Source organism: Neolamprologus brichardi, chromosome 22, assembly GCF_056152115.1.
Source record: "Neolamprologus brichardi isolate AB-2024 chromosome 22, ASM5615211v1, whole genome shotgun sequence".
NCBI classification, from domain to species: Eukaryota; Metazoa; Chordata; class Actinopteri; order Cichliformes; family Cichlidae; genus Neolamprologus; species Neolamprologus brichardi.
In genome coordinates, this window is record NC_142124.1 from 26,318,230 (window position 1) to 26,344,943 (window position 26,714).

Genomic DNA, 26,714 nt, shown 5'->3' on the forward strand with positions numbered 1-26,714 from the left:
TAACAGGAAGAAACCTCCGGCAGAACCAGGCTCAGAGAAAACACCTGCAGAGAAGGAAGACAGGATAAAAGACATGCTGTGGAAGAGAGACGGAGATTAATAACAAGTATGATTCAATGCAAAGAGGTCTATTAACACACAGTGAGTGAGAAAGGGGACTGAAGAAGAAATACTCAATGCATCATGGGAATCCCCCAGCAACCTACACCTATTGCAGCATAACTAAGGGATCATTCATTGGAGCAAACCTTTTACCAAACATCAAAGGGTCAGAGATAGGTGGCTGGACAAAACAAAGTATATGAAAGGGTTCCCTTTTTGACTGCATTTTAAAACTGGGCTAAGCTCCTACTTACAATTCCCTCTGTGTTAAAATAAGTTATTTTCTGATAAGGTCACAATTTGATGCTGAATGGGAAACAAATTCCTGAGAGGAAATCATCTCCTCCCAGTTACATATTGGGGAGATAATGAACCATAGTGTTTTGTTTTCCACGCAATATGACAGATAATATTAAAGCTATGGAGTGATCCATAGCATGAAAATATAATATACCCACTACTCAAAATTCTCTTAACACTTACGGTAGATTTGGGCCAGCTGTGTACTAAAGAAAAGGCCTTCCAGCACAATGTGACTCATCAGAAATCAGGGAACAGTTCTTAAGCCTCAGATACAGTAAGACCTCTCTGCAGTACTCCTGCATGTTACGGGCAGCAGGCTTCTTGATAATATGGCTGTACTCTCCCTATTTATTCCCAGAAGGCCAACAGGGCTGGGTATCTTGTTTTAGCAAAACAACACTGTTCGCCTGTACACTGAAAAAAAGGCCATGTTGGATTTACTTGATTCAATAGTGGACATTTGTTGCACACAAATGTTTTGCTTTGGCAGAAACTTAAACAACTGAGTTAAATCAACACAACTTTTTCATATTCAATAAACCTGTGCATTTTGTGTTTCTAAAACGCGATTGAAACATGTTCAGATGAAGTAAGTTGAGCTCTTGGAATATTTTAATCCTTCACAATTTTGTCATTTTATTTCAACACTATTCAATAACTTTTACCCCAATACTACTTGGTCACTTAAATACTACATGTTGTCTTCATATTACATAATGTTCAACAAAGTCTAGATCCTGGTTACCATAAAAATTGAATGGATTTACAATGACTACCATACTCCGGGTTGCAGGAGAGCTGGGAAATAACCCTGAAGTGATAGGTTACGAGGCAGGGTACACCCTGGACAGCTCAACAGTCTATCACATAGAAAGAAACAACCATTCACGGATAATTTAGAATCATCAATTAACCTAGCTCTAATAGCTGCATGACTTTTAACTGTGGGAGGAAACCAGAATACCCAGAGAGAAACCACTGCAAACTAGCCAGAATGTGGATTTGAACCCAGGACCTTCTTACTGTGAAGCAACGGCACTAACCACCATGCCAACAATCTAGGAAACACAGGAAAGCTATGATTTCCTGTGTTTGGTGCAGAATTTTTTTGTTTTTGTCCTTGACAGGTTAATCCACAATAAATAGCAATAGCATGCACGTGGTGTGTGTGTAGTTCTCTGCCTCTTATAACTCCACTGATTTTCCTGCAGTTTGAAATCTTGTGCAATCTTGTGAATTTCATGAGTTCAGCAACTAACCACTCTTACTAGATTGTATCATGTCATCTCAACAAGAACAAATTAAGTTTTTGAATTCCATGCAAATCCTACATGATTTAATTACGTTCATAGAAACATGAAATTATTATGTTCAAATTACAAGGTAGACTTTTTTAATGTAACAACCACCCAATTTACTTTTTTTGGTATACCAAAAAAAGTAGAGGTGGCTGCTCGACTTGACTGAGATGGATGCCTTCCTGAAACCACGATCTAAAGAGTGCGAGACTGAAATCCCGTGCAGTGTCGCGGGATTTAACATTGCTATATTATTGACTTACTTCACTTGAACATGATATGAACAATTTAATCTACCCTCTCTGCATATCATGTAGTTTCTACACTATATAGTTACACCTAACTTTAAAGCATGAGGCAATTGTGTTAAATACACGCAAGATGCTTACGTAAATCCAAGAGCTGGCCAATCCCTTTTTTTCAGTGTAGAGTAAATGAACAGTTGGTGTTTTTCTGGATTGAAAATGATAGTTGTTTGGATACGGGCTTAGGAGAGCAAAAGTACAATAGCTATTTATTACAGAAATGAAAAAACAACAACTTGGGAGCAGAGGTGTGTGGAAAAAATAATCCTACAGAAAAATGGGGAGCACTGCCAGGAAAAAAGTAAAGTGGGTGAAAGAAATTTGGTGTGTTTTATTCTGTTTGCTGGACAGGTTTAAAATAAAAAATTAATAAAATAAAATAAAATAAAATAAATCATCCTTGTGGGGAGACAGCACAACAGCTCAATCATGCTAGTGTCATTGACTATTTTGTAATTACCTTGGTCTATAATGCTTTTCTTTTTACTACTACTGCTACTACCACTACTACTTCATTACTTTAATTATTACTACTGACAACTGCAGATCCATGATGGGAATCCCCCACACCACCACATCTCAGGGGGTGGAGTTTAGATTTCAGGAGTGTACTACAAAGCAAGATTAGCAAGCAGTGTTGATGTTAGAGTCTTCTGTGAGTTTTCTGTGTCACAAAAGTGGTTCTCTCTAAATATCGTGCTAACTTATGCTGCATAACCAGGTCAAGAGGAAGCTTCAGTTTCAAATCATCTGGAAGTTTTACTCAGTCCTTTGATTGCAGCATGTTTTAAGATAACAATTTTCCAATGTACCAATCTTCTGTTCATTTTTAGTGAGCCCTTGTAAATATTAGCCTCAGTTTCTTGTTCTTAGTTCTTCTGCTGCAGGTTGTGTTATTTTCCCCTGAGCTCTTCTCAATCAAAGGGAACTGCTGGATTTTCTTCTCTCTTTTTTGGATCATTGTCTCTAAATTCTGTTGAAGGTTGTGCAGGAAATTAGATGCAGATCAGCAGTTTCTGAAATTCTCAGACCAGACTGTCAGGCACCAACAACCATCCCATTGTCATATCACAAATCACCTTTCTTCCCCATTTTAATCCTCATCAGCAGGTTTTCAGGTTGCTACCATGCGATTGGCTTATTAGGTATTCGTGTTAAGAATTAATTGGACAGCTGTAACTAATAAAGCATCCGGCGAGGCTGATTAGGGATAAGACATGGGGAAGGAAGACACAATCACTTTGGTTTTATCTATAAAAGACAGTAAAGTATTATAAACTAGGGTCCTGATTACTATAAGGGCAATGTTAGAAAAAACAGAAGAAAAAAAACTGAGCAATTGGTGTGTAGGATGGTGATGTGGTAAACATGAGATATTTTCATGTTGGAGTGATTGGCAGCTGTAAGACCTTATTGAACTGTTTACTGAGTTTGAGCCAATGAAGAATATATTCTCACAAGAGCAAACCCAGCACAGTTCCCAAGCTACATTACCGTGCACAGGGCAGCTGAACAGTACTTTGTTGTTTAGTTCCTTCTTGTTCAGCCTCTTTGATATTAGGCAGCATCTGTCATATCAGCTTCACCAGGAACTGTTTGATTGTGAAGAGTTAGGTCTTACCAACCTGCTTCTGTTTATCTGGTCATTCTGTGTCGCACATTTCATTTCAACCACATATTTACTGTAACAGTGAAAATGCACTCTCAGCACCCGACTGTGGGACATTTGACTCCACTCAATTTCCACGGCTGTGCAAAGACAGATTCATAAATATTCATTTATTAATTTACCTAAAATGACAAGCTGGACAACTTGGGGATTCTTACTGTATGTTCTATATATGTTGTTGCAATGATTCATTTCTTTTGGAATTTACCAGAGACTTATCTACTCATTTATTTATAGTTTTGTTTTATAAAACTAGCTGTTTTTTGCTTTTTATACTGTAAGTCATGGTCATGCTGTTTGAAAAAAAAAGAGATGCCAAGATGACAAAAAAACAGCTTTATTCAACAAGATCTATCCAGCTTTAGAGAACAGATTTAGAGAGAACTGCAGCAAGGTTTCTGTAGGTCAGCATAGGTTTACAGATCAGAAAAAAACCTTTATTCTCAGTCTGCTTTCAGTAGCTTGCAACGGATATCTCAGTTGGCTGTAATCTTCAACTTTATGCTCTGGGTCAAGGGTTCATTCCTTCTCGTTCATCTCATGGCTTCTTTTCAATTCTTGCAAGACACAAAAGTTTGCTGCCACCTGGTCTTCTCATCACCCTAGTCTGGTTTACAGACCACCTGTGGTGGAGGCTGTAACCTGAAGGGACCAATAGACTTTACAGTCAAAAACATCAGTTTGTCTGACCTGATGACTATTCTGTGATTGCTTCCCTTTCATTTTTTTTCTTTTTTTTTTATTTAAGAATCTCTTAAGGCAATGTCTAAATATATGCTAACCACCAAAATGTCTTGATTCAGTCAAAGCAGTTCAGTAAGGAAAGATCATTAAAAGGACTTGAACACGATTATTGATGTACAGAATTCAATTTGAGGTATTTGGCAATTAGAATCCGATGGACTATCACAGCAGAATGGATTCCCCGGGGTGATAGGGATTAGCGCAGGAAACCCTGAGTCTAGATGCTGGTGGTGGAGATGGAGATGGAAGCTTGCATGGAGTCTTAATGATGGGGAGGAGGTGGGTTGCATGAAGGCGTCCGCAAGGAACAATGACAGATGTGCAGTGAGAAGTTAAAGTACATGGCGTGAAGGCTGATTGGCTTGAAGAAGGCCAGGCATAGAGATGATTGGACTAGACCAGTGATGTCACAATCAGCTTGACAACGTAGGAAAGTGGCAGCGATGAAAAGCTTAGATTAGCTGCCAACACCTGGGAAGCAGACAGACAATTTACGCATAAGTTTCATTTCTATAAGGAGAGATCATTAGAAGGAGTTGAACATGAGGTATTTGGTGGTTAGACTCTGATGGTTCATCACAGCAGAGCAGAATCCCAGCAGCGATCGGGATTAGGGCAGGAATTCAAAGAAAAGAAAAGCAATCTTACCATGGCAGGAAGATCTTACCTACAGGGTATGGAACACAATAACATTAGTAGTACTCCAAGGCACAGGGTGATGTATAACATGCATAAAAGCATCACAATAATTGAGAAATTAAGAAAAAGGTCTGGATAGCCAAGGGCTAGTGCTAAGCAGGATAGAGATTGAGCCTGCAACGAGGCTCAAGGGCCATAGGAGGCCAAGACGGTGCAGAGACACTGAGATAATACATGAGGATAGACTGAAGTTGAGAGAGAAATAGATGCTTTGATAGGCTCAACCTGATGTACAGCAGGAGAGATAGGCGAGCCTGTATTAAGGTTCAAGGCCACCAAAGGCCGGGTCAGTGCCGGAAGAGACAGGGTAAGAAGAGTCTCCGTTAAGGCTCAGGGCTGCTGTTTGCCGACAGAGAGCAGAGAGCCTGGGAAAAGATGAAAGTTGCAAGACAGGAGAGAGAAAGCCTTTACTAAGGCTCAGGATAGCTGAGATTCTTCAATTCTTGGGTGCACATTAAAGACACATGGGGGTGCAGGAAGAGAGAAATTTGCATGCTATTAACTTGCAGATGGAATTTAAGGCTTGCAGATGTAAAAACAGAAACAAGCTCCTGTAATTGTGAAACTGCACAGTGCTGAGGCTATCTCTGGATTAGCACCACCAGCAGCATGAATTTGCCTAGAGCAGAATGGTTGTAGCCAGATGAAATGCAATGCAGGATGAGCAAATTTGCTAAACACTAGCACTTCCAGAAGGGCGACAATGATAGGATAGTAGATTAAGCTGCGAACAATTGAAATAATTGAAAGAACAACTAAAAGCACATGAATGCACGAAGGCATCTGCAAATAAGAATTACAGATGTGCAGTGAGATTTAAAGTAAGCCAAACCTAAGTACACAGACATCTGGGGAGTAAATGTTCAGGATGTGTGTAAAGGACGCACTGCTTCACCTCAAAGGTGGAGAGGAAAACCCAGCCAGACCACTTATCCACCTGACCCAACACCTTGACATTTTGTAATCAAAGTAAACATCTGTCACGCTAACCTGAACCACAAACCTCATAATGAACATTTAAAGGGAAGAAAACAGAATGAATATATACAAAATAAAATACTATTCTCCTAAAGTAAATATTCCCTGGAGAATGAGCTGCCTTTCTGTCTTGGATTGCTTCTTGTCATCAGAAGTCTTTCTTTGAATAATTTCAACTTAAAGAATCATGAAAAACAGTGAGAATAAAGCGTTCTGTATTCAAATATATAGATTTAATTGATGTAATACTGATGTGACTATGTTCTGTAAGTTTTCAATATTTAGTACTGACTGCAGGGCAGACTTGACTGAGCAAGTTACATTTGTGTTGAGGACTGTTGTTGACTGTAGAGATGAATAAAGTATAGAAGTAGCAGCTGTTTGGGGATGCGTGGTAGTGAGAAAAAGCAAGCACAGTGGGCGAATGATGAAGTGGGCAGTGCTGAAGAGAAACTGCTGGGATGAAATTCATACAGATGCAGCACCTGATGGGCTTCCATCACTCCCAGAATTGTTGGTTTATGGGTACACTTTGTGTATTTTATTTAATTTCTTTAACTATAGCTACTACTGAAGGCAAATTTATTTTATATATTTTGGGACTAGGGACGTTTTTTTCATTTTGTTACTTGTTTGACATTCAATTTCGTGGAAAATGGAAGTGGAAACCCCCCATGCTGAACATCAACTGTCATTTTAAAATTCAGCAGAGACATTTTATCTGTGCCCTTGACTGAACAGAGGACAATGAAGACAACCTTGCCTAAAACATTGGCACCATCTGGACATGGTCATTGTCAGACAAGCATGCCTTAGGTTTGTGATCTTTATCCACACATACCACAGTGAAAATTGACAACACATTAGTGTGTTGTAACTTAATCCTGCAAGGCAAGATGTTCCACCGCATAAACAAGAGAAGTTCTGCATCCAAGATGTAGTATCTACAGGAAGTTGAAGAATTTGCTCAGTACCTCATGGAAGCTATGTCTAAAAACCTACAGCACATCCTAAAATTAAATAATAAAAATCAGAGCCAATTAGGTGTTATTGTCAATTTCAGAGGGTTTAGTCAGTATATAGGTTTATGCAGCAATTAAACACATTATAATCTGAGTTATCTGAGTAGGGCACCAATGCCCCTATTTATAGTTCATTATCTGTCACCACACATTATAACATGAAGAATGGTTTTACTGCAGTTTCAGTACAGTACACATTTGCATTATGATTATGATCTCCACAGTTTCAACTTTACATTCTTCATGATATAAAGTGAATTCATGCTGCTTACATTGTAAAAACATTATGTGAAACATACAGTACATAAAAAACCTCCATATTCAACATGCAAACAACAATTAATTTCAGATCAATTACATTTTATTTATGTTGTGTCAAATCATAAACAGAGTAGGTCTTCTACTAATTGTAAGGTTGTTGGTTTGATCCCTGGCTGCTCCAATCTGCATGCCGAATATCATTAAGCAAGATACTAACCCAGATTTGCTTGTATCAGTCTGCTTGTATAAATAGGCGTGAATGGGTGAATAAGGCATGTTGTATAAAGCGCTCTGAGTGCTTAGGTAGTGTAGCAAGAACAGACCATTTAGCTAAGCTTCGGTTTTTAGCTAACATGCTTACATGCTAACTTTGTGCATACCCTGGATGGGAAACAGAAATACATATGCTCATCTGTGCAAACAGCTGCAGCAGTGAAAAGTGCATTTCCTACTTTCAGAGTACCGGAAGCAGAATGGGTTGCCATACCTGTTTTTTACTGACAGCTCCAGAACTGAGTATGAACATTACACAAGTATAGCTAAATAACTGTGAGAAGCAAGTTACTATAGTTGACAAAAAGTGCATTTTACTTGTGAACTTGTCACTCAACAGCTGTCATTCTCAGCTATGGAGGACCAAAGACAGCTCTTGGGGTCGTGGCAGAAGTCTTGGAATGATGCAGATGGACAACGTTAAAGTACAGTAAGCTTATCCTCATTATCTGAACTGCTTTCTGAAGTGCTTTCATGAAATAGCTATTTTAGTGGTCTTTTGGGTTTTTTTTTTTTTTAAACAGCTTTCAGAACAGGACCTAGAAACTTAAGGAATTATGCTACTATTTTCTCTTCTGTTCCTCCACATTGGCTTTCTGCAAACTCATCTCTTTGCCTGAGAGATGTGTCGTGTTCCCTCATTGCTTTCAAGAGTATCACATCATTTTCTTCAAGCCTACTTACAACAATCACCTCATTCCATAACTTTTTGGAGAGAAATCACCCATGCCTGAAGTCAAAATAATACAGCACACTTTTACTTGGGCTTCACTAACAGCACACTCACGAAAAACAAAAATAATGCAATCCATCAAAGAGCAATTGCCTAGGAAAACCTAACTATTAGTGAAGATGTCAACTCTTATTTTGTTCCATTTAATACACTATAATGTGAGCATGTCTGTACATTCTACAGCAGGGGTGGGCAACTCCAGGCCTCGAGAGCTGTTGTCCCTGCAGGTTTTAGATGTGTCCTTGAACCAACACAGCTTATTTAAATGGCTAAATTAGCTCCTCAACATGTCCTGAAGTTCTCCAGAGGCCTGGTAACGAACTAATCATGTGATTCAGGTGTGTTGACCCAAGGTGAGATCTAAAACCTGTAGGACACCAGGCCTCGAGGCCTGAAATTGCCCACCCCTGTTCTACAGGGTGGGCTATTTATATGGATACACCGTAATAACATGGGAATGGTTGGTGATATTAAAGTCCTGCTTGTGGCACATTAGTATATGTGAGGGGGCAAATTCCTCAAGATGGGTGGTGACCATGGTGGCCATTTAGAAGTCGGCCATCTTGGATACAACTTTTGTTTTTTCAATAGGAAGAGGGCCATGTGACACATCAAACTTATTGGTCATGTCACAAGAAAAACAATGGTGTGCTTGGTTTCGACGTGACTTTATTCTTTCATGAGTTATTTGCAAGTTTCTGACCACTTATAAAATGTGTTCAGTGTGCTGCCCATTGTGTTGGATTGTCAATGCAACCCTCTTCTCCCACTCTTCACACACTGACAGCAACACCGCAGGAGAAATGCCAGCACAGGCATCCAGTATCCGTAGTTTCAGGTGCTGCACATCTCGTATCTTCACACCATAGACAATTGCCTTCAGATGACCCCAAAGATAAAAGTCTAAGGGGGTCTGATCGGGAGACCTTGGGGGCCATTCAACTGGCCCACAACGACCAATCCACTTTCCAGGAAACCGTTCATCTAGGAATGCTCGGACCTGGCACCCATATGTGGTGGTGCACCATCTTGCTGGAAAAACTCAGGGAACGTGCCAGCTTCAGTGCATAAAGAGGGAAACACATCATCATGTAGCAATTTCAAATATCCAGTGGCCTTGAGGTTTCCATTGATGAAGAATGGACCCACTATCATTGTACCCCATATTCCACACCAAACCATCACTTTTGTTGTTCCAACAGTCTTGGAGGGATCCATCCAATGTGGGTTAGTGTCAGACCAATAGTGGTGGTTTTGTTTGTTAACTTCACCATTTACATAAAAGTTTGCCTCATCACTGAACAAAATCTTCTGCGTGAACTGAGGGTCCTGTTCCAATTTTTGTTTTGCCCATTCTGCAAATTCTGTGCGCCGATCTGGGTCATCCTCGTTGAGATGCTGCAGTAGCTGGAGTTTGTAAGGGTGCCATTTGTGAGTAGCTAATATCCGCCGAAGGGATGTTCGACTAATGCCACTCTCCAGTGACATGCGGCGAGTGCTACGCTGTGGGCTCTTGCTAAATGAAGCTAGGACAGCCACTGATGTTTCTTCATTAGTGACAGTTTTCTTGCGTCCACATTTTGGCAAATCCAACACTGAACCAGTTTCACAAAACTTAGCAAGAAGTTTGCTAACTGTAGCATGGGAAATGGGTGGTCTAATAGGGTGTCTTGCATTGAAATCTGCTGCAATGACCCGGTTACTGCGTTCACTGGATATCAACACAATTTCGATCTGCTCCTCACGTGTTAACCTCTTCGACATGTCAATGGCGGTGAACAAAGAGAAACTTGTAAATAACTCATGAAACAATAAAGTAACGTTGAAACCAAGAACACCATTGTTTTTCTTGTGACATTACCAATAAGTTTGATGTGTCACATGGCCCTCTTCCTATTGAAAAAACAAAAGTTGTATCCAAGATGGCCGACTTCTAAATGGCCACCATGGTCACCACCCATCTTGAGGAGTTTGCCCCCTCTCATATACTAATGTGCCACAAACAGGACTTTAATATCACCAACCATTCCCATGTTATTACGGTGTATCCTTATAAATGGTCCACCCTGTAAAAGACAAAGCATGTTGTTATATCCCTTCATTAGACCATGCAACTGTGATCACATTTTGTCATATAAACATGCAAAAGGAATCATAGAAACTGTGCTGAAATATTGAATGAAAAAGTATGACAAGTACAAATACACACAGTATATCAGTGTCACAGTAAACAGCCCACTAACCAAACTGGAAATAGATTTTATGCAATCTAGGTTCCTCTCAGAGTCCCGTGGCATCCAAACTTATTTTTAAGATTTTGAATTAGCAATGGAAAGATAAAGTGATGTATAAACAGGAATACACTTAAAACCCAGATGCTCCAGTTTTCCATCAACACTTGAACACAGCTTTCATTTGTCCATCTATGCAAATCTGACCTTTAAATGTGATGTAACTACACATAGTTTATATTTAACATATTTAACACATATATTTGCATGACTAAAAATGATATAAAAATTAGACACTTTTGTAAATGTTAGCTTTAATTTGGAGAACATGTAACTTTGCCACCATTTAGAGTCCAATTTCTCTCCATCAGTCCTGGCAATGCGCACAGTTTGAGCTGTTGTTTTGAAGCACCTGTCAGAATGAACAAAGTGAAATCTGCAATTGTAATTTCAATGATGCTTGAGAGATAAACAATTCTGAGAAAAAGGAAAGAAATTGGCTCTCATCTGTGACACCAACCTTTGCCCAGTGCAGCTTCACAGAAATCTTAAGCTGAACATTTTGAACAATCTAAATTCCCTTCTGAAAGAGACTGTCCATATGTTCACCCTTTTTTTTTTTTTAAATTTCCTGCATTGAGACTCCCAAGACACACAGTGTTCTCTGAGAGGGACACATCCATTCATCAGATGGTTTGTTTTAATCCTGTAATGCCTCCAACTAGGGTATTTTTAGGCACAGGTATAAACAGCATACATTTTTGGAGTCTAACTTACTAACTTGCTTCTTACAGAAATGCACTTATTCCTTTTTATTTATCTTCTTACCTAGAAACATATAAAATAGATTTGTGCTGGCGGCAGGACCTCTATGACTGAAAACTGAACTTTCTGCAATCTTATCCACACTGTAAACCCGAATAAGTTACCAGAACTCAAAAAAATTGAGGCAATCGATTGCCTCCATTTATAAAGTTGATCAACTCAAAAGTCAAATTTTTCCAGAACACAAAAGTTTGGATTACATGGTACTTGTATCTTTTGAGAATGGTCAACTCAAATATTTGCAGTTAATATGACTGAAAGTTTCAAGTTTACAAATTCAAAGGAATAAGTTCACAGAACTTATAAAAAATAAGTACACAACCACAACATTTTTTATGTTAACAACACTCAAATGTTTATTAGTTTGTGTTGTCATTATTTTAAGTACACGTTAGTCAAATATGTTGATTACTTGATACTTAAAAACATGTGACCCAAAACCTAAAATTTTTGAGGCAATTGATTGCCTCAATTACACTGAGTATCGGTAACTTAATATGCAAAAGTCATAAACATCTGCCATTGAACAGTATCTTGCCTGCTCCCTTTTAGCACATTATGTTGAAATTAAATACATTTTTAAAAAAAATATTAAATAAATTAAAAATAATTAACAAAAACATTTATAAATTAAAATAAGTAGACCAAAAATTGTTTAGTCAGGAAAACTGTCAGTAATAAAAAATAATGCCAAATAATAATAAATAATATCAAAATGTGCTTTTGGCTCTCTGGCTAATATCTGAATAAGGCAACAGGGCAGCAATTTGAGTGAATTACAATGCTATTTGTTTTACATTAACCAGTATCAAACAGTGAAATTTAGGTCATCTTGCGCAGCCCACAATGTTTTAGAAATAGTATTACGAAAAACATTAAAACATACAAATACAAAACATTAGTGTTGCTTTGCATTATGTTAATGAGAACAAAGGCACGTTGTATAGTTTGGACCTATTGGCTGAACACCTGTAGAGTAATGCAATAACGTTTTGAGGCATTATTTAGATAAAAGGAGAGCACTTTGAACTAGCCTTTTATAATGCTTCACCCTGCATCCTTCTTTCAGATGAGTTCCTACATAACCAAGTCATTCTTGAGGGTCTGTAACCTGGGTGACAGTTTACCACTTTCTAGACCAAGTAAAATCTTTTGAGTAAATTCTAAAGTGTTGGTCAGGGCTTTGAGGTAGCTGAGGTGAAGTGCATAGATCAGTCCAAACATTACCAGGAAGGCTTCACCAAATCTGGGGAGACTGACCATGGCATCACTTTCAATGACGACAGAGATTTTCACAGGTTGGTAGTGAACTGGACTTGTCGTCTCATGGTCACTGATGACAGTGAAGAGGGCCACTTCAACACCATCAAGCTCCAACTCATCAGATTCGTCCTGAATGAATGAAAAAGAGATACTAATCACAATCTAACCCAAGAAATACAACAAACGACATATAATTTCTCATTTTACCAACTCCCGTTGAGATCCAATACCTCTTTTACAAGGGAGACCTGGGTCTCACTGTAAGAGGTGAAAAACAGAAGATCCATGTTCTGCACACATAAATCAGCTAATTCACCAGAGAATCAAGTGGTGTGAGATAGACTGAAACTAAGCTAAAGGAAATACACAGGAAAATGTTTTACTAAACATCTTATCACTTTCAACAAAACACCAATTCAGTTCATTCGTAGTGAGGAGACAGAAAAGACCATACATGGAAACCGTATGGGTAGACTAAACAAAGGTAAGTCCAAACAGTGCATCCAAATACATGTTTGTACTTTGATGCACTGTTTATATACACAGTAGTATCTGTTAGATACTTAAGGACACTCACAGTGCAGGTTCTGAAAAATCCAGAGACATCCTCACGCAGATAGACAGGAAGGGCGTGGAGAACGGTAGTGTGCTTGGTGTGGATATCATTGATTTCCTATTGCCAGATAAAAACAGAATTGTATATACTGGTGAGTTTACTCAACAACAACAGTCAAATCAGAACATATGTCCACAAAGTCAGACAAATAGCAAACACAAAGTGGACTAATAGCAAAATTCAAAACGCTCATTTAAATCATTAAACCTGTCCAATGTTCCACTGGTTCAACCTATGAAATGTGTAACAATCTATTATTACCTGTTCATCGTGAATTCTTAGAATTTCAGCCAGGGCATCTGCTGTCTTCCCAGTTTTTGATGCATTCTGTCTGAATAAGGTCATCAGTCGAGGAAGATGGCGGTCAAGTCCAGCGTAGAATGTATTGGGCAGGTTCTGATTTGTAATCCGCTGAAACTCTGCATACAACTAAGGCAGAAGGACAATACAGTTCAATTTGAAGAATCTCGCACACCTTTATAAAGCAGCAAAAAGCTGCCACATGAGTAAGAATTACAATTTTCATTTTAAAGAGAGCTGATCCATATTACCTCAGACTCCATTTTTAGAGCAGGCCAGAGGTCCAAGAGCTCCTTCAGTGGCGGGCAGGAAATCACTATGGTTTGTCTGCGCAGGGGAAATGTGGTCTCCATCAACTTTCTAATGAGGGGCAGGTTCTTCTCAGCCTTCTTGACTTCTTCAACAATTGCTTGCCTCAACTGGTCAAGGCTTGAAGGATCCTTTCCTTGGGGAAAGTTTGGTTTTTTAGGGGTTTTTAAGACAACTCGAGAGAGAGCGAGAGCGGTGATTGGTAGAAGAATTCACAAACAAAATGAATTACCTGGTATCTTTATCACATCCCCAGTTCTCTTCCTTGACTCGGTCTTAATTCTTGAAGCTGGAACAGAGAGATCCAAAGGCATAAACTGATGAACAATTAAAAAGCATCCAAACGGTGACAAATTATAAATACTTATTATAATTATACATTTATAATTTTTCCCTGTTAATGATCTTTTCATTTAATCCCCAAAGTGTGAATGCATCTCTAGTCAAGATACTAAAGCCATCGAGCAAATATTACAATACTGAAGACAAGCAGCAGCACTTGAACTTTAACGGCATGGTTAAATTAACAACAACGCCATTTCTACAAACTAAAGCCTTACTGATGAGAGGTTCCCCCAAACATATGTTATTTGAAATTATTTAATGTGCATACACAGTTAATGTCAAAAATGTCAGGCTCCTCATCACTGCTTCTCTCTCCGAACGATTCTGGTTGTTTTGATTGACAGGTTTGTTTTTTAGGACCTTGGTGATCCAAGAGTGCCAATTGGTTGGCAGAAGTTGATTGACAAGTGATTCCACTAATTAGGCAAAGTGAGAGGAGACGATGCGTGTGCAGTGCTCTTTCATTGGCCCTCTAACTCTGGCTTGTGAACAATGTGGCCCGTCAGAGCAGGTGTATTAGAAGGATGAGTTTCCCGATCATTCTACTGCGTAAAGTGACTGATATAGATGTAAAAAAAACACCTATCGCTCAAACGCCTAATACACCTGCACCACTTATTCGCACATATAGTTTAAAATATAGTGGCTTGAAAGCACTCTCACTGCAGACAGGTATCTCCGCTGTGTAACTGCAGGGACAACGGGCTTGTTTGGACCCAACTATTCTGGGTCATGAGAGGGGGTTTAAAAATTTAGAGAGATTAAAACACTTTGTTTCATACTAGGCCACCGGGCGCCACCTCTAGAACAAGTAGTATCTAACTTTTTAAACAGCCTGCGACCCTCATTACAACAACTTAATGCTAGCTCTGCAAGCGCAAAGTTTCCTTCGGGGAGAGCAGCAAAGCACATAAAAAACACCAACCGGACATTTCTGCTATTCTTTTCGACACGCACCCAAAATACAACTAAATATTCGTATTTTAACAATAAACTAATATCAACATTGAAAACTTACTGTAAGTCCAGTGATGCTAGTTGCTGCCGTTAGGTCCAACTTTCTCCAGTCGTCCGTGTTGCCTCTTTGGTGCTGTTTCCCGCCCATATACCTTTACTACTTCTGTGTTTCGTATTTTTTTCCAAATAGCGGTAAACGATCAGTGTATAATGCTCATTAGCGCCGCCTTCCGCTTCGGAGGGTGAATCAGAGATTAACTCGGAATAAAAATTGATTCCTGCAGCTGCTCAACACTTACGGAAAAAATTTAAAAAATATATATAGGATACATTGATAAGACAATGAATATTAAAATAAATACATTTTGTCTTCCACTAATGCATTTAAGACTATTTGATTTTACTTATTTGGTGAAACACTTTGAGATTTTATTGTATTTTAGCATGTGCTACATAAATTAAGTTTATTATTAAATCCTACCTACTTGAAACAACAAAAATAACAGAACTTTACCATTCTTATATGTCCTAACTTAACTGTGTTACGTTGTGCTTAAGTTATGATTTTAAGTGATCCTTACTTAATATAGAAATAGTTCAATTCAATCAAAAATTATTAGTTTCATTTACTCAAAAACAAGAACATGTTACACGAACTTGACATATTTAAGTTAACAGAACTTTTTAAAGACTTTGAGTATACACTACTTAATCTATTTAATTACTTTGAACATTCGGGTTTACAGTGCAAGTATTTTTTGTGCCTAAACCTGAGCAAATAGGGTTTTTTTTTTTTACCCTTTCTTGTTATTAGCAGGAGATAAAACTTTTCAAATCCTAAAAAGGAAGTTTCAGATGAAGTTATGACTGAATTATGAAAGTATAGTTGATGGGTTTATTTATCTGGCAACAATGAAGTCTTTAGACAGAATGACCACTTTGCAAATGTTTTCGCATCACTGAACAGGCTGTCAGATTAGCTGACACAAGCACAAGGTTACGAATAAATGTTTCTGATTTTCAGAATGGTTTTCAACCCAAATCTGCTTTCTCGGTGTTCTCAAAAATCCTGAAATATTTTTTTTCACATACAGAAACAAAAACTATGGATGGTTAGGAAAGTAAACATCCATCTGCAAAGACTGACAGAATAATCACTGCCGCAAATAATGTTTATTCTAGTGAATTAAAAATTATAAAAACGTGATGCACCACTGAGAAAGCTGAAAGCAACAAACACAAACGTGGCTCCCTTCATTTCATATTTCAAGACCATGTAAGTGCTGAAACGTAAAAAAAAAAATGTTCAAACTAAAAACCTATTTGCAGTTTGTTTTTGTACTTTTATCTTTTATCATTATTTCACATTGATAAACATGCTGAGGAACTTGTTGCATTAAAATACTCTGCAGTTTAGTGCAATAAAAAAAAGATTGTTCACCATACAGTAATGAATTTAAATACCAACTTTATACTGTTGTCATGGTCCTGGGCCATGTTGGCCCAGCATTCTTAGTTTTCTTGTATTTTGTTCCTTATGCCGTGGTTCCTAGGTTCTGTTAAAGATGTTCCTTATTTGATTACATCCTGTGTGCCCCTCTGTGTATCTGTGAGCCCTTGTTTCCCCTCGTGTTTCATTTGATGTTTTCCCCAGCCCGTTATGTCTGTGCTCTCTCCTCCTGTCTGCACCTCTGTGTACTTCCTGTTTTACTTTGACAGTCTCCCGTCAGTGTGGTTTACTCCTGCCATGTCTCGTTATGTTTATCTGTGTCAGCTGTGTTCCCCGTGTGCTTCCACTTCCCTCGTTAACCCTCTGTGTATTTATGTGCATGTCTCCCTTAGTTCGGTGTCGCGTCGTCAATGTCTCCTCCCCGAACCTGTGTGGCTTTCTGTGTTCCCTCGGTCTTCTGTTAGTATTCCCGGTTTAGTTCTGTTTCGTGTTAAGGCCTGCAATAAAGCAGTGATTTTGAGTTCAGTTCCTGTCTCCGTGAGTTTTGCGTTTGGGTCCTCATCTGCCTCCACACAGCCAGTTCATGACAACTGTGTAGTATACTGTCAGTCAGGGCCGTGCAGAGAGGTTTAAAGGGGCGGGTGCTCAAAGTTAAAAAGGGGCACATTGAGCCAGGCTGAATAACAACAACACACATTCATCAAGAATCTAATATGGGAAGGGCAGGGCTGTGTTGATCTGAGACTGTAGACAGTAAAAAGTCCATAGGAGAGATGGTAGCTGATTAAACAAGTATCATGAGATAATAACAAAATGCAAAGATTGGTGACAGCACTTGGAACCATAAGGCAACAAAAAACTGTGAGAAATAATTTAGGCTCTGCCTGTGAATCACTCTTTGCTTCTCTTCTTCCATCCATCCCATCATTTCATATATCACTCTCCACTTGCTGTCTATCTGAGAACAAGGCACAACTTGCTATTGCAATAAACTATAATCTAATTATCCACACCTAACAACTCCAGCACTTAATCTATAATAAAATGATGACAGAAAAATGTTATAGCACTGCCTTTAGTAGCCTCACACAGCTCCTACTGTTTCCTCCTCATGTCCTTACCATCCATGTCTGGACAATGTTATATCATGAGTAATATTTTTTTTTTTAAATCCATCTAAATAAAACACACACATGCACGCACACACAGTGACATTTTAGACCTTCTTCAGAATACTGTATACACTATGGGCATCACGGTGCTGATCCAGAATCCTTACATTATTATTTATTACTAGAGCTACAATAATAAAGCAATGAGGAGGGGGAAGTAATAAATATGAAATAATGTATTTATGATTATTCCATTTGTTTCACTATCCACTCTGTGCAGGGGGAAAGGTTTTTTAAACTGTAGAGATACAATAATTTTACTGCTGTAAAATCCAAATTTTGTCTTATTTAAAATATAAATCTAATATAATCTGCTTCTTAATGTATGTTCTTTAAAATACAGCGTGTGTTTTTTAATATATTATAATTATAATAATGCATAATTATGTGGACATGCATATTAGATCGTTTTTTAGTGAAATATAATCCCTCCAGAAAGGCAGGAAAAGCCCGGAAACTTACTTTAAAACTAAATATGTTCCCTAAAACGGTGACAGAGCTACAGACCCATGACAGCCTTACACAGGTAGCCAGCAGCTATGACCAGCACTACTTGTGCAGTTAATAAAAGGACAGGTAATGTTTGTCGCGCTGTTGCACACACAGCACGCTCGTTTGTTTCAGTTCGTCAGTTGCAACAAGACAGCTTACCAACGTGTACGTAATAAGCTAATACTCCTGTGTGCTACACACTACAGTGTACTCTGTACACCTACTTACTGGTTTTGTCGCATCAGTCTGTGTCTCTGAGTTAACTTGTGTTTCTCCTACAGCTCCGGACCGCTAACAATGCGCGTGCTCTTTGTGAGCTCGTTCCCGGCTCGTAACCAGCGCGTCCTGCCGTCAGGGGCGATCATTGGTTAAATGTGATCATGTGACTGATGCAAGCCAGATCCTTTTATTTAGCAAAACTGTGATTAATAGTTAAATATTATTGTTGAGGGGCACAGACAGGACTCCGCACGCACACACACATTAAAAAAAATAAATAATTTTTAAAAAAAAAGTTGCCTCAACAAAAGGGCACTTTGGGCACCCATCAGGAAAGGGGCGGGTGCTCAAGCCCCTCTAGCCCCCCCCTCTGCACGTGCCTGCTGTCAGTTTATGGAAATCAGCCAAAACAGCTCATCTGTTTACATCTTTTTGAATTCACTTTTGTGCATCCATAAAGAGCAGTAAACCTCAGAGCAGTAGCATCAGCACAGTGCAGCTGATCACAGCCTGTACACAAAGAAAATCTGCTGGAGCTCTCTATAGAAACTATTTTGAGTTGTGATTCTTACCCCCACAACAGATGTTGATAGGTACTTTATTGATCCCAGGGGGAATTCCAGAAACTTGTACAGGGTGGCCATTTATATGGATACACCGTAATAAAATGGGAATGGTTGGTGATATTAAAGTCCTGTTTGTGGCACATTCGTATATGTGAGGGGGCAAACTCCAAGAGAAACTTGTAAATAACTCATGGAAGAATAAAGTTACGTTGAAACCAAGAACACCATTGTTTTTCTTATGACATTACCAATAAGTCTGATGTGTCACATGGCCCTCTTCCTATTGAAAAAACAAAAGTTGTATCCAAGATGGCCGACTTCTAAATGGCCACCATGGTCACCACCCATCTTGAGGAGTTTGCCCCCTCACATATACTAATGTGCTACAAACAGGACTTTAATATCACCAACCATTCCCATTTTATTACGCTGTATCCATATAAATGGCCCACCCTGTACATTTTAAGGTTCCCCACCTGTTGAATATCACTTTAATGCTTGACTGTTTGAATTTTTCTGTTTAGGTATGAAGGCAAAATCACCCTCTATAATGTAGAGAAACAGGAATATTCTCCTGTTTGTCTACATAACCCACACAGGCACAATTGATAGCTGACAGCTGTTGTCAGCTATCAATATGTGTAGTGGAAAAGCTAGCAGCAAAAATGCAAATAAAGACGACATAAAGGTATCTCCACAGATTGCAGTAGATGAGCTGTGTATCCATAGGCATCCACTGATAGCAAAGGGTAAAAGTGCTGGAGCTTTTACTTAAAATTAACCATGAAACTTAATTTTATCATAAAAAACTTGTATTGCCAACATGCTAGCATGCTATTTACACTTTCAGTTTATGGTTAGGTTATGTGTGTGTTATATATTAAAACAGGCACATTGAGAAATTCAATTTCTGTCCACAGAGAATTTATTTAATACGTTCTTTCTACCATCCACACAGGTGGTGTATTTTCCAACTGAATCCATCACTCTGCATCTGTACACAAACACTGCATAAGATACGTATTGAACACATCACCAGTTTTTTAAGTACATATATTTTTAAAGGTGCTATTTACATGAAATTCTTACCAGATGTTGGTAACAACCTATCTGATCCACATATGCAAAGAAATCAATAATAATGTGTAATAAAGAGAAATGAAACAGGGAAAAAAAGGCATGGAAAGTCAAGACAGCAATGCCACAACACACACTATGTATACAGCACTCACACACTTTATATAATTCAAGGAAGAATGACCGAGCCAATCACCTGACCTGAATCCAATTGAACATCTATGGAAGAACTAAAACTCACGCCGACGGGACCTTCAGGATTTGAAAAGTGTTTGTGTGGAAGAATGGGCCAAAATCACATCACTAGTTTCTCCATACACGAGCATCTTGAAGCTGTCATCATCAACAAACGCTTTTGTATGAAGTATTAAATGCATTTCAGTAAGTGTATTCAATACTTTTCCCCTGTGTTAAGTTCTCATTATTACACATAATTTCTGGACATTTATGGTTTTGATTTCTTTGCATGTGTGGATCTGATGGGTTGTTACAAACATCTGGTGAGAATTTCATGTCAACAGCACCTATATAAATACAGAAATATACTTAATTAGGAAATTGGTGACATGTTCAATACTTATTTTACCCGCTGTATCACTTACAGCTAATTTTTCAGTAATTTTTCCTCCTCCTCTCACGTATCAGATTCTCGTCTCTTGGTGAGACCATTTTGTGTCACTTGCCAGTTAATTTCTAAATTTTAAAAAAGTGTAGATATTATCTATAAAAGATTATGTAAGTGTGATGCTTGTTTAATTTGTGGTTTAGTTTTGCAGATTTTATATACTTTTTTCTTTTAAAAAAAGTAATGAAGAATAGGGAATGATTATCCAACTTTGTTTTTCTGCTTTGCAATTAAAGTGCTTTTAACAGATTCATCCTTGAAGTTACTTCATAATTATGCATAGACATGCCTGGACTGGTAATCTGGCATTTGCATGGTGTACTAATGGCTCAACATTTATATTATTTTCTTTGTCGATATAAGGATTGGCAGAATTTACCAAATAGCGCACAGTTAGTGTGCAGAAAATGATTGATAAAGATGAATAAACAAAAGAGAAAAGCTGGAGCTGAAAAGCTAAGAGAGAGAAAAAAGAAACTAGAAATCAATGCAGTAAAATGTTTCAAATTAACTAACAAGTTAGCAGCAGTCAACAGTCGTACCAACAACACCAAGGAGCCAGCGTTTGCAGTCACAGGAGTTACTGTTGGTAGTATTTGTCGTGAAGCAGTGCAGGAGCAGTACCACCAACAGAGTGAGGAATAGATGGAGGAGGGTGTAATTACTGTGGCAAGAAAATAGAAGGAGGCATATAATTAGGAAGCGAGAGATTCAAATAAAATGAATGGCTACCTTGGCCATGAGCTAACAACCTGATTAAAAAGAAAAATTGCTTCAATATCAATTTCCAAACATGTCAAGGACGTTTTTTTTTTTTTTTTACCAAGTCCAGATCTGTGCATAGATGAATGTAAGACAAGTAATTTACTACCTAATTTCAGTCAGCCCAGTTGAGCTCAGAGTCTAATCTTTAAGAAGAGAGGCATTTCCTCAGGTGTATTTATTAATTTAAAAGGCAACTTAACTTGAACTTCTTGAACTCAATTTTGTCCAATTTTTAGTGAATTTAACTGGATTTGATTATCAGAAAAAACGGTCACTGCTGTCACAGCATTTCATTCAGTGTGCTCGTCTGGTTGTCTTTTGTGCTGCCTGTATCAGAGTCTGTGTGTAGCACTAAAGGTTCCATTGTGCCAGATAAATCTTGGAAACCTGCAAAAAAAATAAGGGGAAAAAAAGGCATGAAATTTAACTTCAGTGTGTTGCTGATGTTACATTCCAGTATTTCAAGAATATTTCCCATCACCCATCTGTCTGCACAGACCTTCTGGTTAAGTTCTGTTTGATCATGACAGATGAGTCATGGATGTTGCCATCATTATTTTATGGCAGTCTATGCATGAGTGCATTTTCAGTTGCATAAGTCCAATGTAGCAATGTTTTACCACCACTTGGCTTTATACAAGTTCAAAGAGACTCTCTATAAAATGTGGAAAACTCATTAGCTTACTGTCAAAAAAGAAACAAAAAAATCACAGTATTCACTCCAGCTGAATTCAAACTGTCAGCACTGCCAAAGCTACAGGCTGCGAATCCCTTGGTACCATTGCACGTTGCCACTTTATATTCATACTTTACATCTAACTGTAGAGGGGAAAAGCAGACTGAATCATTTGTCACAGTTTAACTTATGTGCCAAAATACGGACAGATAAATATAGTTTGTTGGCTCCAAATACAACCACAGCTTGTTCTTACAAAATCCAATTAACAACTGGAAGCATTATGGGGGCGTATTTTGAGGAGAATCTCATAACATGGCAGGTACAGCTTGAAACACAAGTATGTATTCCAATTTAAAAAAGATATCAGGCTGTATTTCATTTCTCTTTGTTAAATTGGTGCCATAAAAGCTCTACTAAGGGACCTTCTTGACTCCTGGGGCAATTAAACCTTTTCAAGATGACTCACACACTTCTATTAGTAGATGACCAATGCTGCCATCCAAACCACACTGGTCCTAGATTTGCCATTCCTGCAAAGTCACACCTTACACCCTTGGCACCTACTGCAGTCCTTTAAAAGAAACCTTAACTGGTGGCTGTGTCTCAGGAGATAGAGTATGTTGTCCACGACTGAACTCTGAAGGTTCCTGGCTGTTCCAGAGATTTCCAAAGTATCCTTGGTTAAGATACTGAACCCCAAATTGCTCCCAATGTGTTCACTGGATTGTAGACGTATGAATGTTAGACTGAAAGCTCTTATGTAAAAAGCATGTGTGAATGGTAATATCTCCTGGGTCTCCTGGGTCTCCTGGGTGCGGGTTCCCCCTCTGGGGGTGAGGGTACCTGGACCTGGGGTATAAAGCATGTTTGGGGAGTGTGATTGTGTGTACAGTGTCCATTTGTGTCTGTCTCCACAGTGGGTGAGTGCCGAGTATTTGTATATGTGTGCATGAGGGTGGGAATGCATGTTTGTGTTTGTGTGTGCCTGTTGTTGTGTGTGTCTGTGTCTATATGTCAGGTCGGGTCTTAGACTCCACCTCTCTGGGAACATCTCAGGCCCTCCAAGGTATGGAGGCCTATCACCACACTCCCTGCTGGTGACTCAGAGGTTGGTGCGCTGGTGGTTCTTGGTGTCCAGGGCTGGGCGCTCAGGTATGTACTGGCTTACTCCCAGTGGCTGCTTGACAGAGTCTGATACCCGTGGCCCCCTTCTGGGGGGAGGGGCCTCTGGGCCTGGGCTTGGTCCACTCTGGCGCAGCTGGGTGCCAGCAGAGCCCGCGGGTACGTCGATGCAGCCCCCTTTGGCTTCTGCTCTGTGGCTGCTGAGTGACTCCTCGTCTAGGGCTCTCTTCAGCTCTTCCCAGGAAGGTTGCACGATTGTCCCTCTGTTGGTCCTCCTTGGGCTCTCGCACTCTGGGGGCTTCTGGATGTCTGGGGCCTGGATCTCCTCCATGCCTGCTTCATATAGGGGACACCCACACCCTCTAGCGAATAACTACATGGAGAAACCGACTGAATATAAGCACGCTCACACACACAGGTGTGCACACAAAGACAGGTGTACAAAGACACAAACTACACCTGTCTTGGGTGCTACCTCAAAGCACATTGTGTGCTGTCTGTCTTGCGTGCTTCACAATAACATTCAATATTTAGTATTTACTGTTATTTACACGGCCCTGCAACAGACTGGCGACCTGTCCAGGGTGTACCCCGCCTCTCGCCCTATGACAGCTGGGATAGGCTCCAGCGCCCCCCACGATGCTGAAAAGGATAAGCGGAAGCGAATGGATGGATGGATGGATGGATGGATGGATGTTATTTACACTTAGCTAGATTATCCTGATGCTTTTGTGTTTATTATGTTGCTCTCTTTTTTGCTTGTTTTCTCTTTTTTTTCCTTTTTCTTCTCTCAACAGTTTTTTTTAAGTGTCCTTTCTCACTGTCCGTCTTCCCTTCTGTTTGTTCTTGGCCTTCAGACAATAATTCTGATGGCTAAAGAACCAAACAGGACAGGCAAAAAAAATGCATGTGTGAATGGGTAAATGAGGCTTGTAATATAAAGTACTTTGAGTGCTTGACCAGAAAAGTTCAATTCAATTCAATTCAATTTTATTTATATAGCGCCAAATCACAACAAAAGTCGCCTCAAGGCGCTTCATAGATACAGAGAAAAACCCAACAATCATATGACCCCCTATGAGCAAGCACTTTGGCGACAGTGGGAAGGAAAAACTCCCTTTTAACAGGAAGAAACCTCCGGCAGAACCAGGCTCAGGGAGGGGCGGCCATCTGCTGCGACCGGTTGGGTTGAGAGAAGGAAGACAGGATAAAAGACATGCTGTGGAAGAGAGACAGAGGTTAATAACAGATATGATTCAACACAGAGAGGTCTGTTAATACATAGTGAGCGAGAAAGGTGACTGGAAAGGAAAAACTCAATGCATCATGGGAATCCCCCGGCAGCCTACATCTATTGCAGCATAACTAAGGGAGGATTCAGGGTCACCTGGTCCAGCCCTAACTATATGCTTTAGCAAAAAGGAAAGTTTTAAGCCTAATCTTAAAAGTAGAGATAGTGTCTGTCTCCCGAATCCAAACTGGAAGCTGGTTCCACAGAAGAGGGGCCTGAAAACTGAAGGCTCTCCCTCCCATTCTACTTTTAAATACTCTAGGAACAACAAGTAGGCCTGCAGAGCGAGAGCGAAGTGCTCTAATAGGGTGATATGGTACTACAAGGTCATTAAGATAAGATGGGGCCTGATTATTTAAGACCTTGTATGTGAGGAAAAAGTGTTATATGAGAATCAGTCCATTTACCATCTTATGTTAAATGTGTGTAAATCTTATGTTTATGTGCTTGTCTTACTATAAATTCCGTACTAAAGTACACTGTTAGATATACATGACACATTTTCGTCATTTAAAAACTCCTAAATAGGTATGTATGGATATTATGACCATTATATGACCATTTGAATTTGTAGATTACATAAACTGGTAATGCTGCAGCTATTGTTATTTTTAATGAAGAACAGAAAAAAATGTCACATTTTTGGTTCAAATTTCCTGTCAATGAAAATAAGGGAAATTATATCATTTCATCCCCAATTATAAGAAAGGCAAAACTTACTGTTTACTCTTTGTTGATTGGCAAAGTGTTTTTATTTCTTTCATAGCCTTTCTTTATCTCCATGTTGACTGCCAAATTCATTATCTGACTTTAAACACAAGTCAGATACACCAGTCACCTGTGCAGTAGTACAGCTATTAAGAAAAGGTCACAAATGCTTCTAGTTATATTCTTTTAGTTATATATTCTTTTTTATTTTGGATATTTGTCACAGTTACATGTTTCCTACGGTGGCTGGGAAGTGCGGTCTTTAAGTCTGACGTCACTAGCCGTGTCTGGGCTCAAACGCTGCTGCAGGTCCATAAATCACACCATCACTGTGGCATCACTGAGAGTTGAAAAACTATCTAAAGTCTTTCATCTGTAATAAAATGATCAGCGTTCTGCTCTACCATGTGTAACAATTGAGTTTATCATCCAGGCATCCATGAAAACAAAACGGAATTTATGACATTTAACAGAGTTAGAAATTAGCAGGAAGTTAGCTCGCTAGCTTCCATCTAAATGAGGGATTTTGGAAACAAATTCAAACGTACAGCTCTGCTATCACTTCCAACATAAATGAAGACAGAAAACTAAACAGCAGTGACCTTTGTAGGGTACTGTGAGTAAAATGCGTTTGATTTTCTCTCGAACATTCAAATTAGTGCAATCATAAATTCATTCATGAGGGGCAAATTACAGTGAGAACATGTGGAGGCTCTGGCTACGTTCATACTGCACGCGAAAGCGCACCAAATCCGACTTTTTTGACCCTATGCGACCCATATCCAATCATGGTATGACAGTGTAAAAACAGCACAAATCCGATATTTTCAAATCCGATCTGGGTCACTTTCGTATGTGGTACTGAATCCGATACATATCTGATGTTTTAGAAAGCAACTGCTGTTTTAATGGTCATGTCACATTATATCCATCTTTTATGTCACTGACGCAAAACATATGCCAATTATCAGCGCTGGAGAAGCGCCCGAGAAGACATTGAGAACACATGAGCGCTTCGTGTCCATCCCGTGTAGATGTGAGTGAAACTGTTGGGAAGACAATGTGAACATTTTATTTATACTGTATAATCTGCAGATTCTGACAGAAATCTGCAACTATCCTTTGAAGCACCGCTCTTCTCTAAAACAGCAATAAGGATAATTATTAGGCCATATGTAAATAACAAAATAACTTAAAGCAAAATTGGAGAACGCAAAGTCTGAAACAAGTCTTTATATTAAGGGCCATCAGTCAAACAATACTGTTTGGTCTGGGTCTGAACAGAGCGTGTTGTGTGTGACGTCTGCTTTTGCGC

General features: G+C 39.1%; 1 protein-coding gene across 2 annotated transcripts; it reads right to left on the reverse strand.

Annotated features, from left to right (window-relative positions):
* Positions 1 to 11,925: 11,925 nt before the first annotated feature.
* Positions 11,926 to 15,521, reverse strand: LOC148096785 (uncharacterized). 2 transcript variants are annotated; one of them, XM_087835056.1, is made up of 6 exons: positions 15,295 to 15,521; positions 14,164 to 14,220; positions 13,874 to 14,067; positions 13,584 to 13,751; positions 13,284 to 13,379; positions 11,926 to 12,835 (listed from the first exon to the last, which is right to left on the reverse strand). In XM_087835056.1, exons 3-6 carry the CDS (start codon positions 13,973 to 13,975, stop codon positions 12,521 to 12,523), a joined length of 681 nt encoding a protein of 226 aa, XP_087691182.1. In that variant the 5' UTR covers positions 13,976 to 14,067; positions 14,164 to 14,220; positions 15,295 to 15,521; the 3' UTR covers positions 11,926 to 12,520. The 2 variants fall into 2 exon arrangements, with proteins under 2 accessions (XP_087691182.1, XP_087691181.1); XM_087835055.1 differs by lacking the exon at positions 15,295 to 15,521 and having other exon boundaries at positions 14,164 to 14,344.
* Positions 15,522 to 26,714: the final 11,193 nt, after the last annotated feature.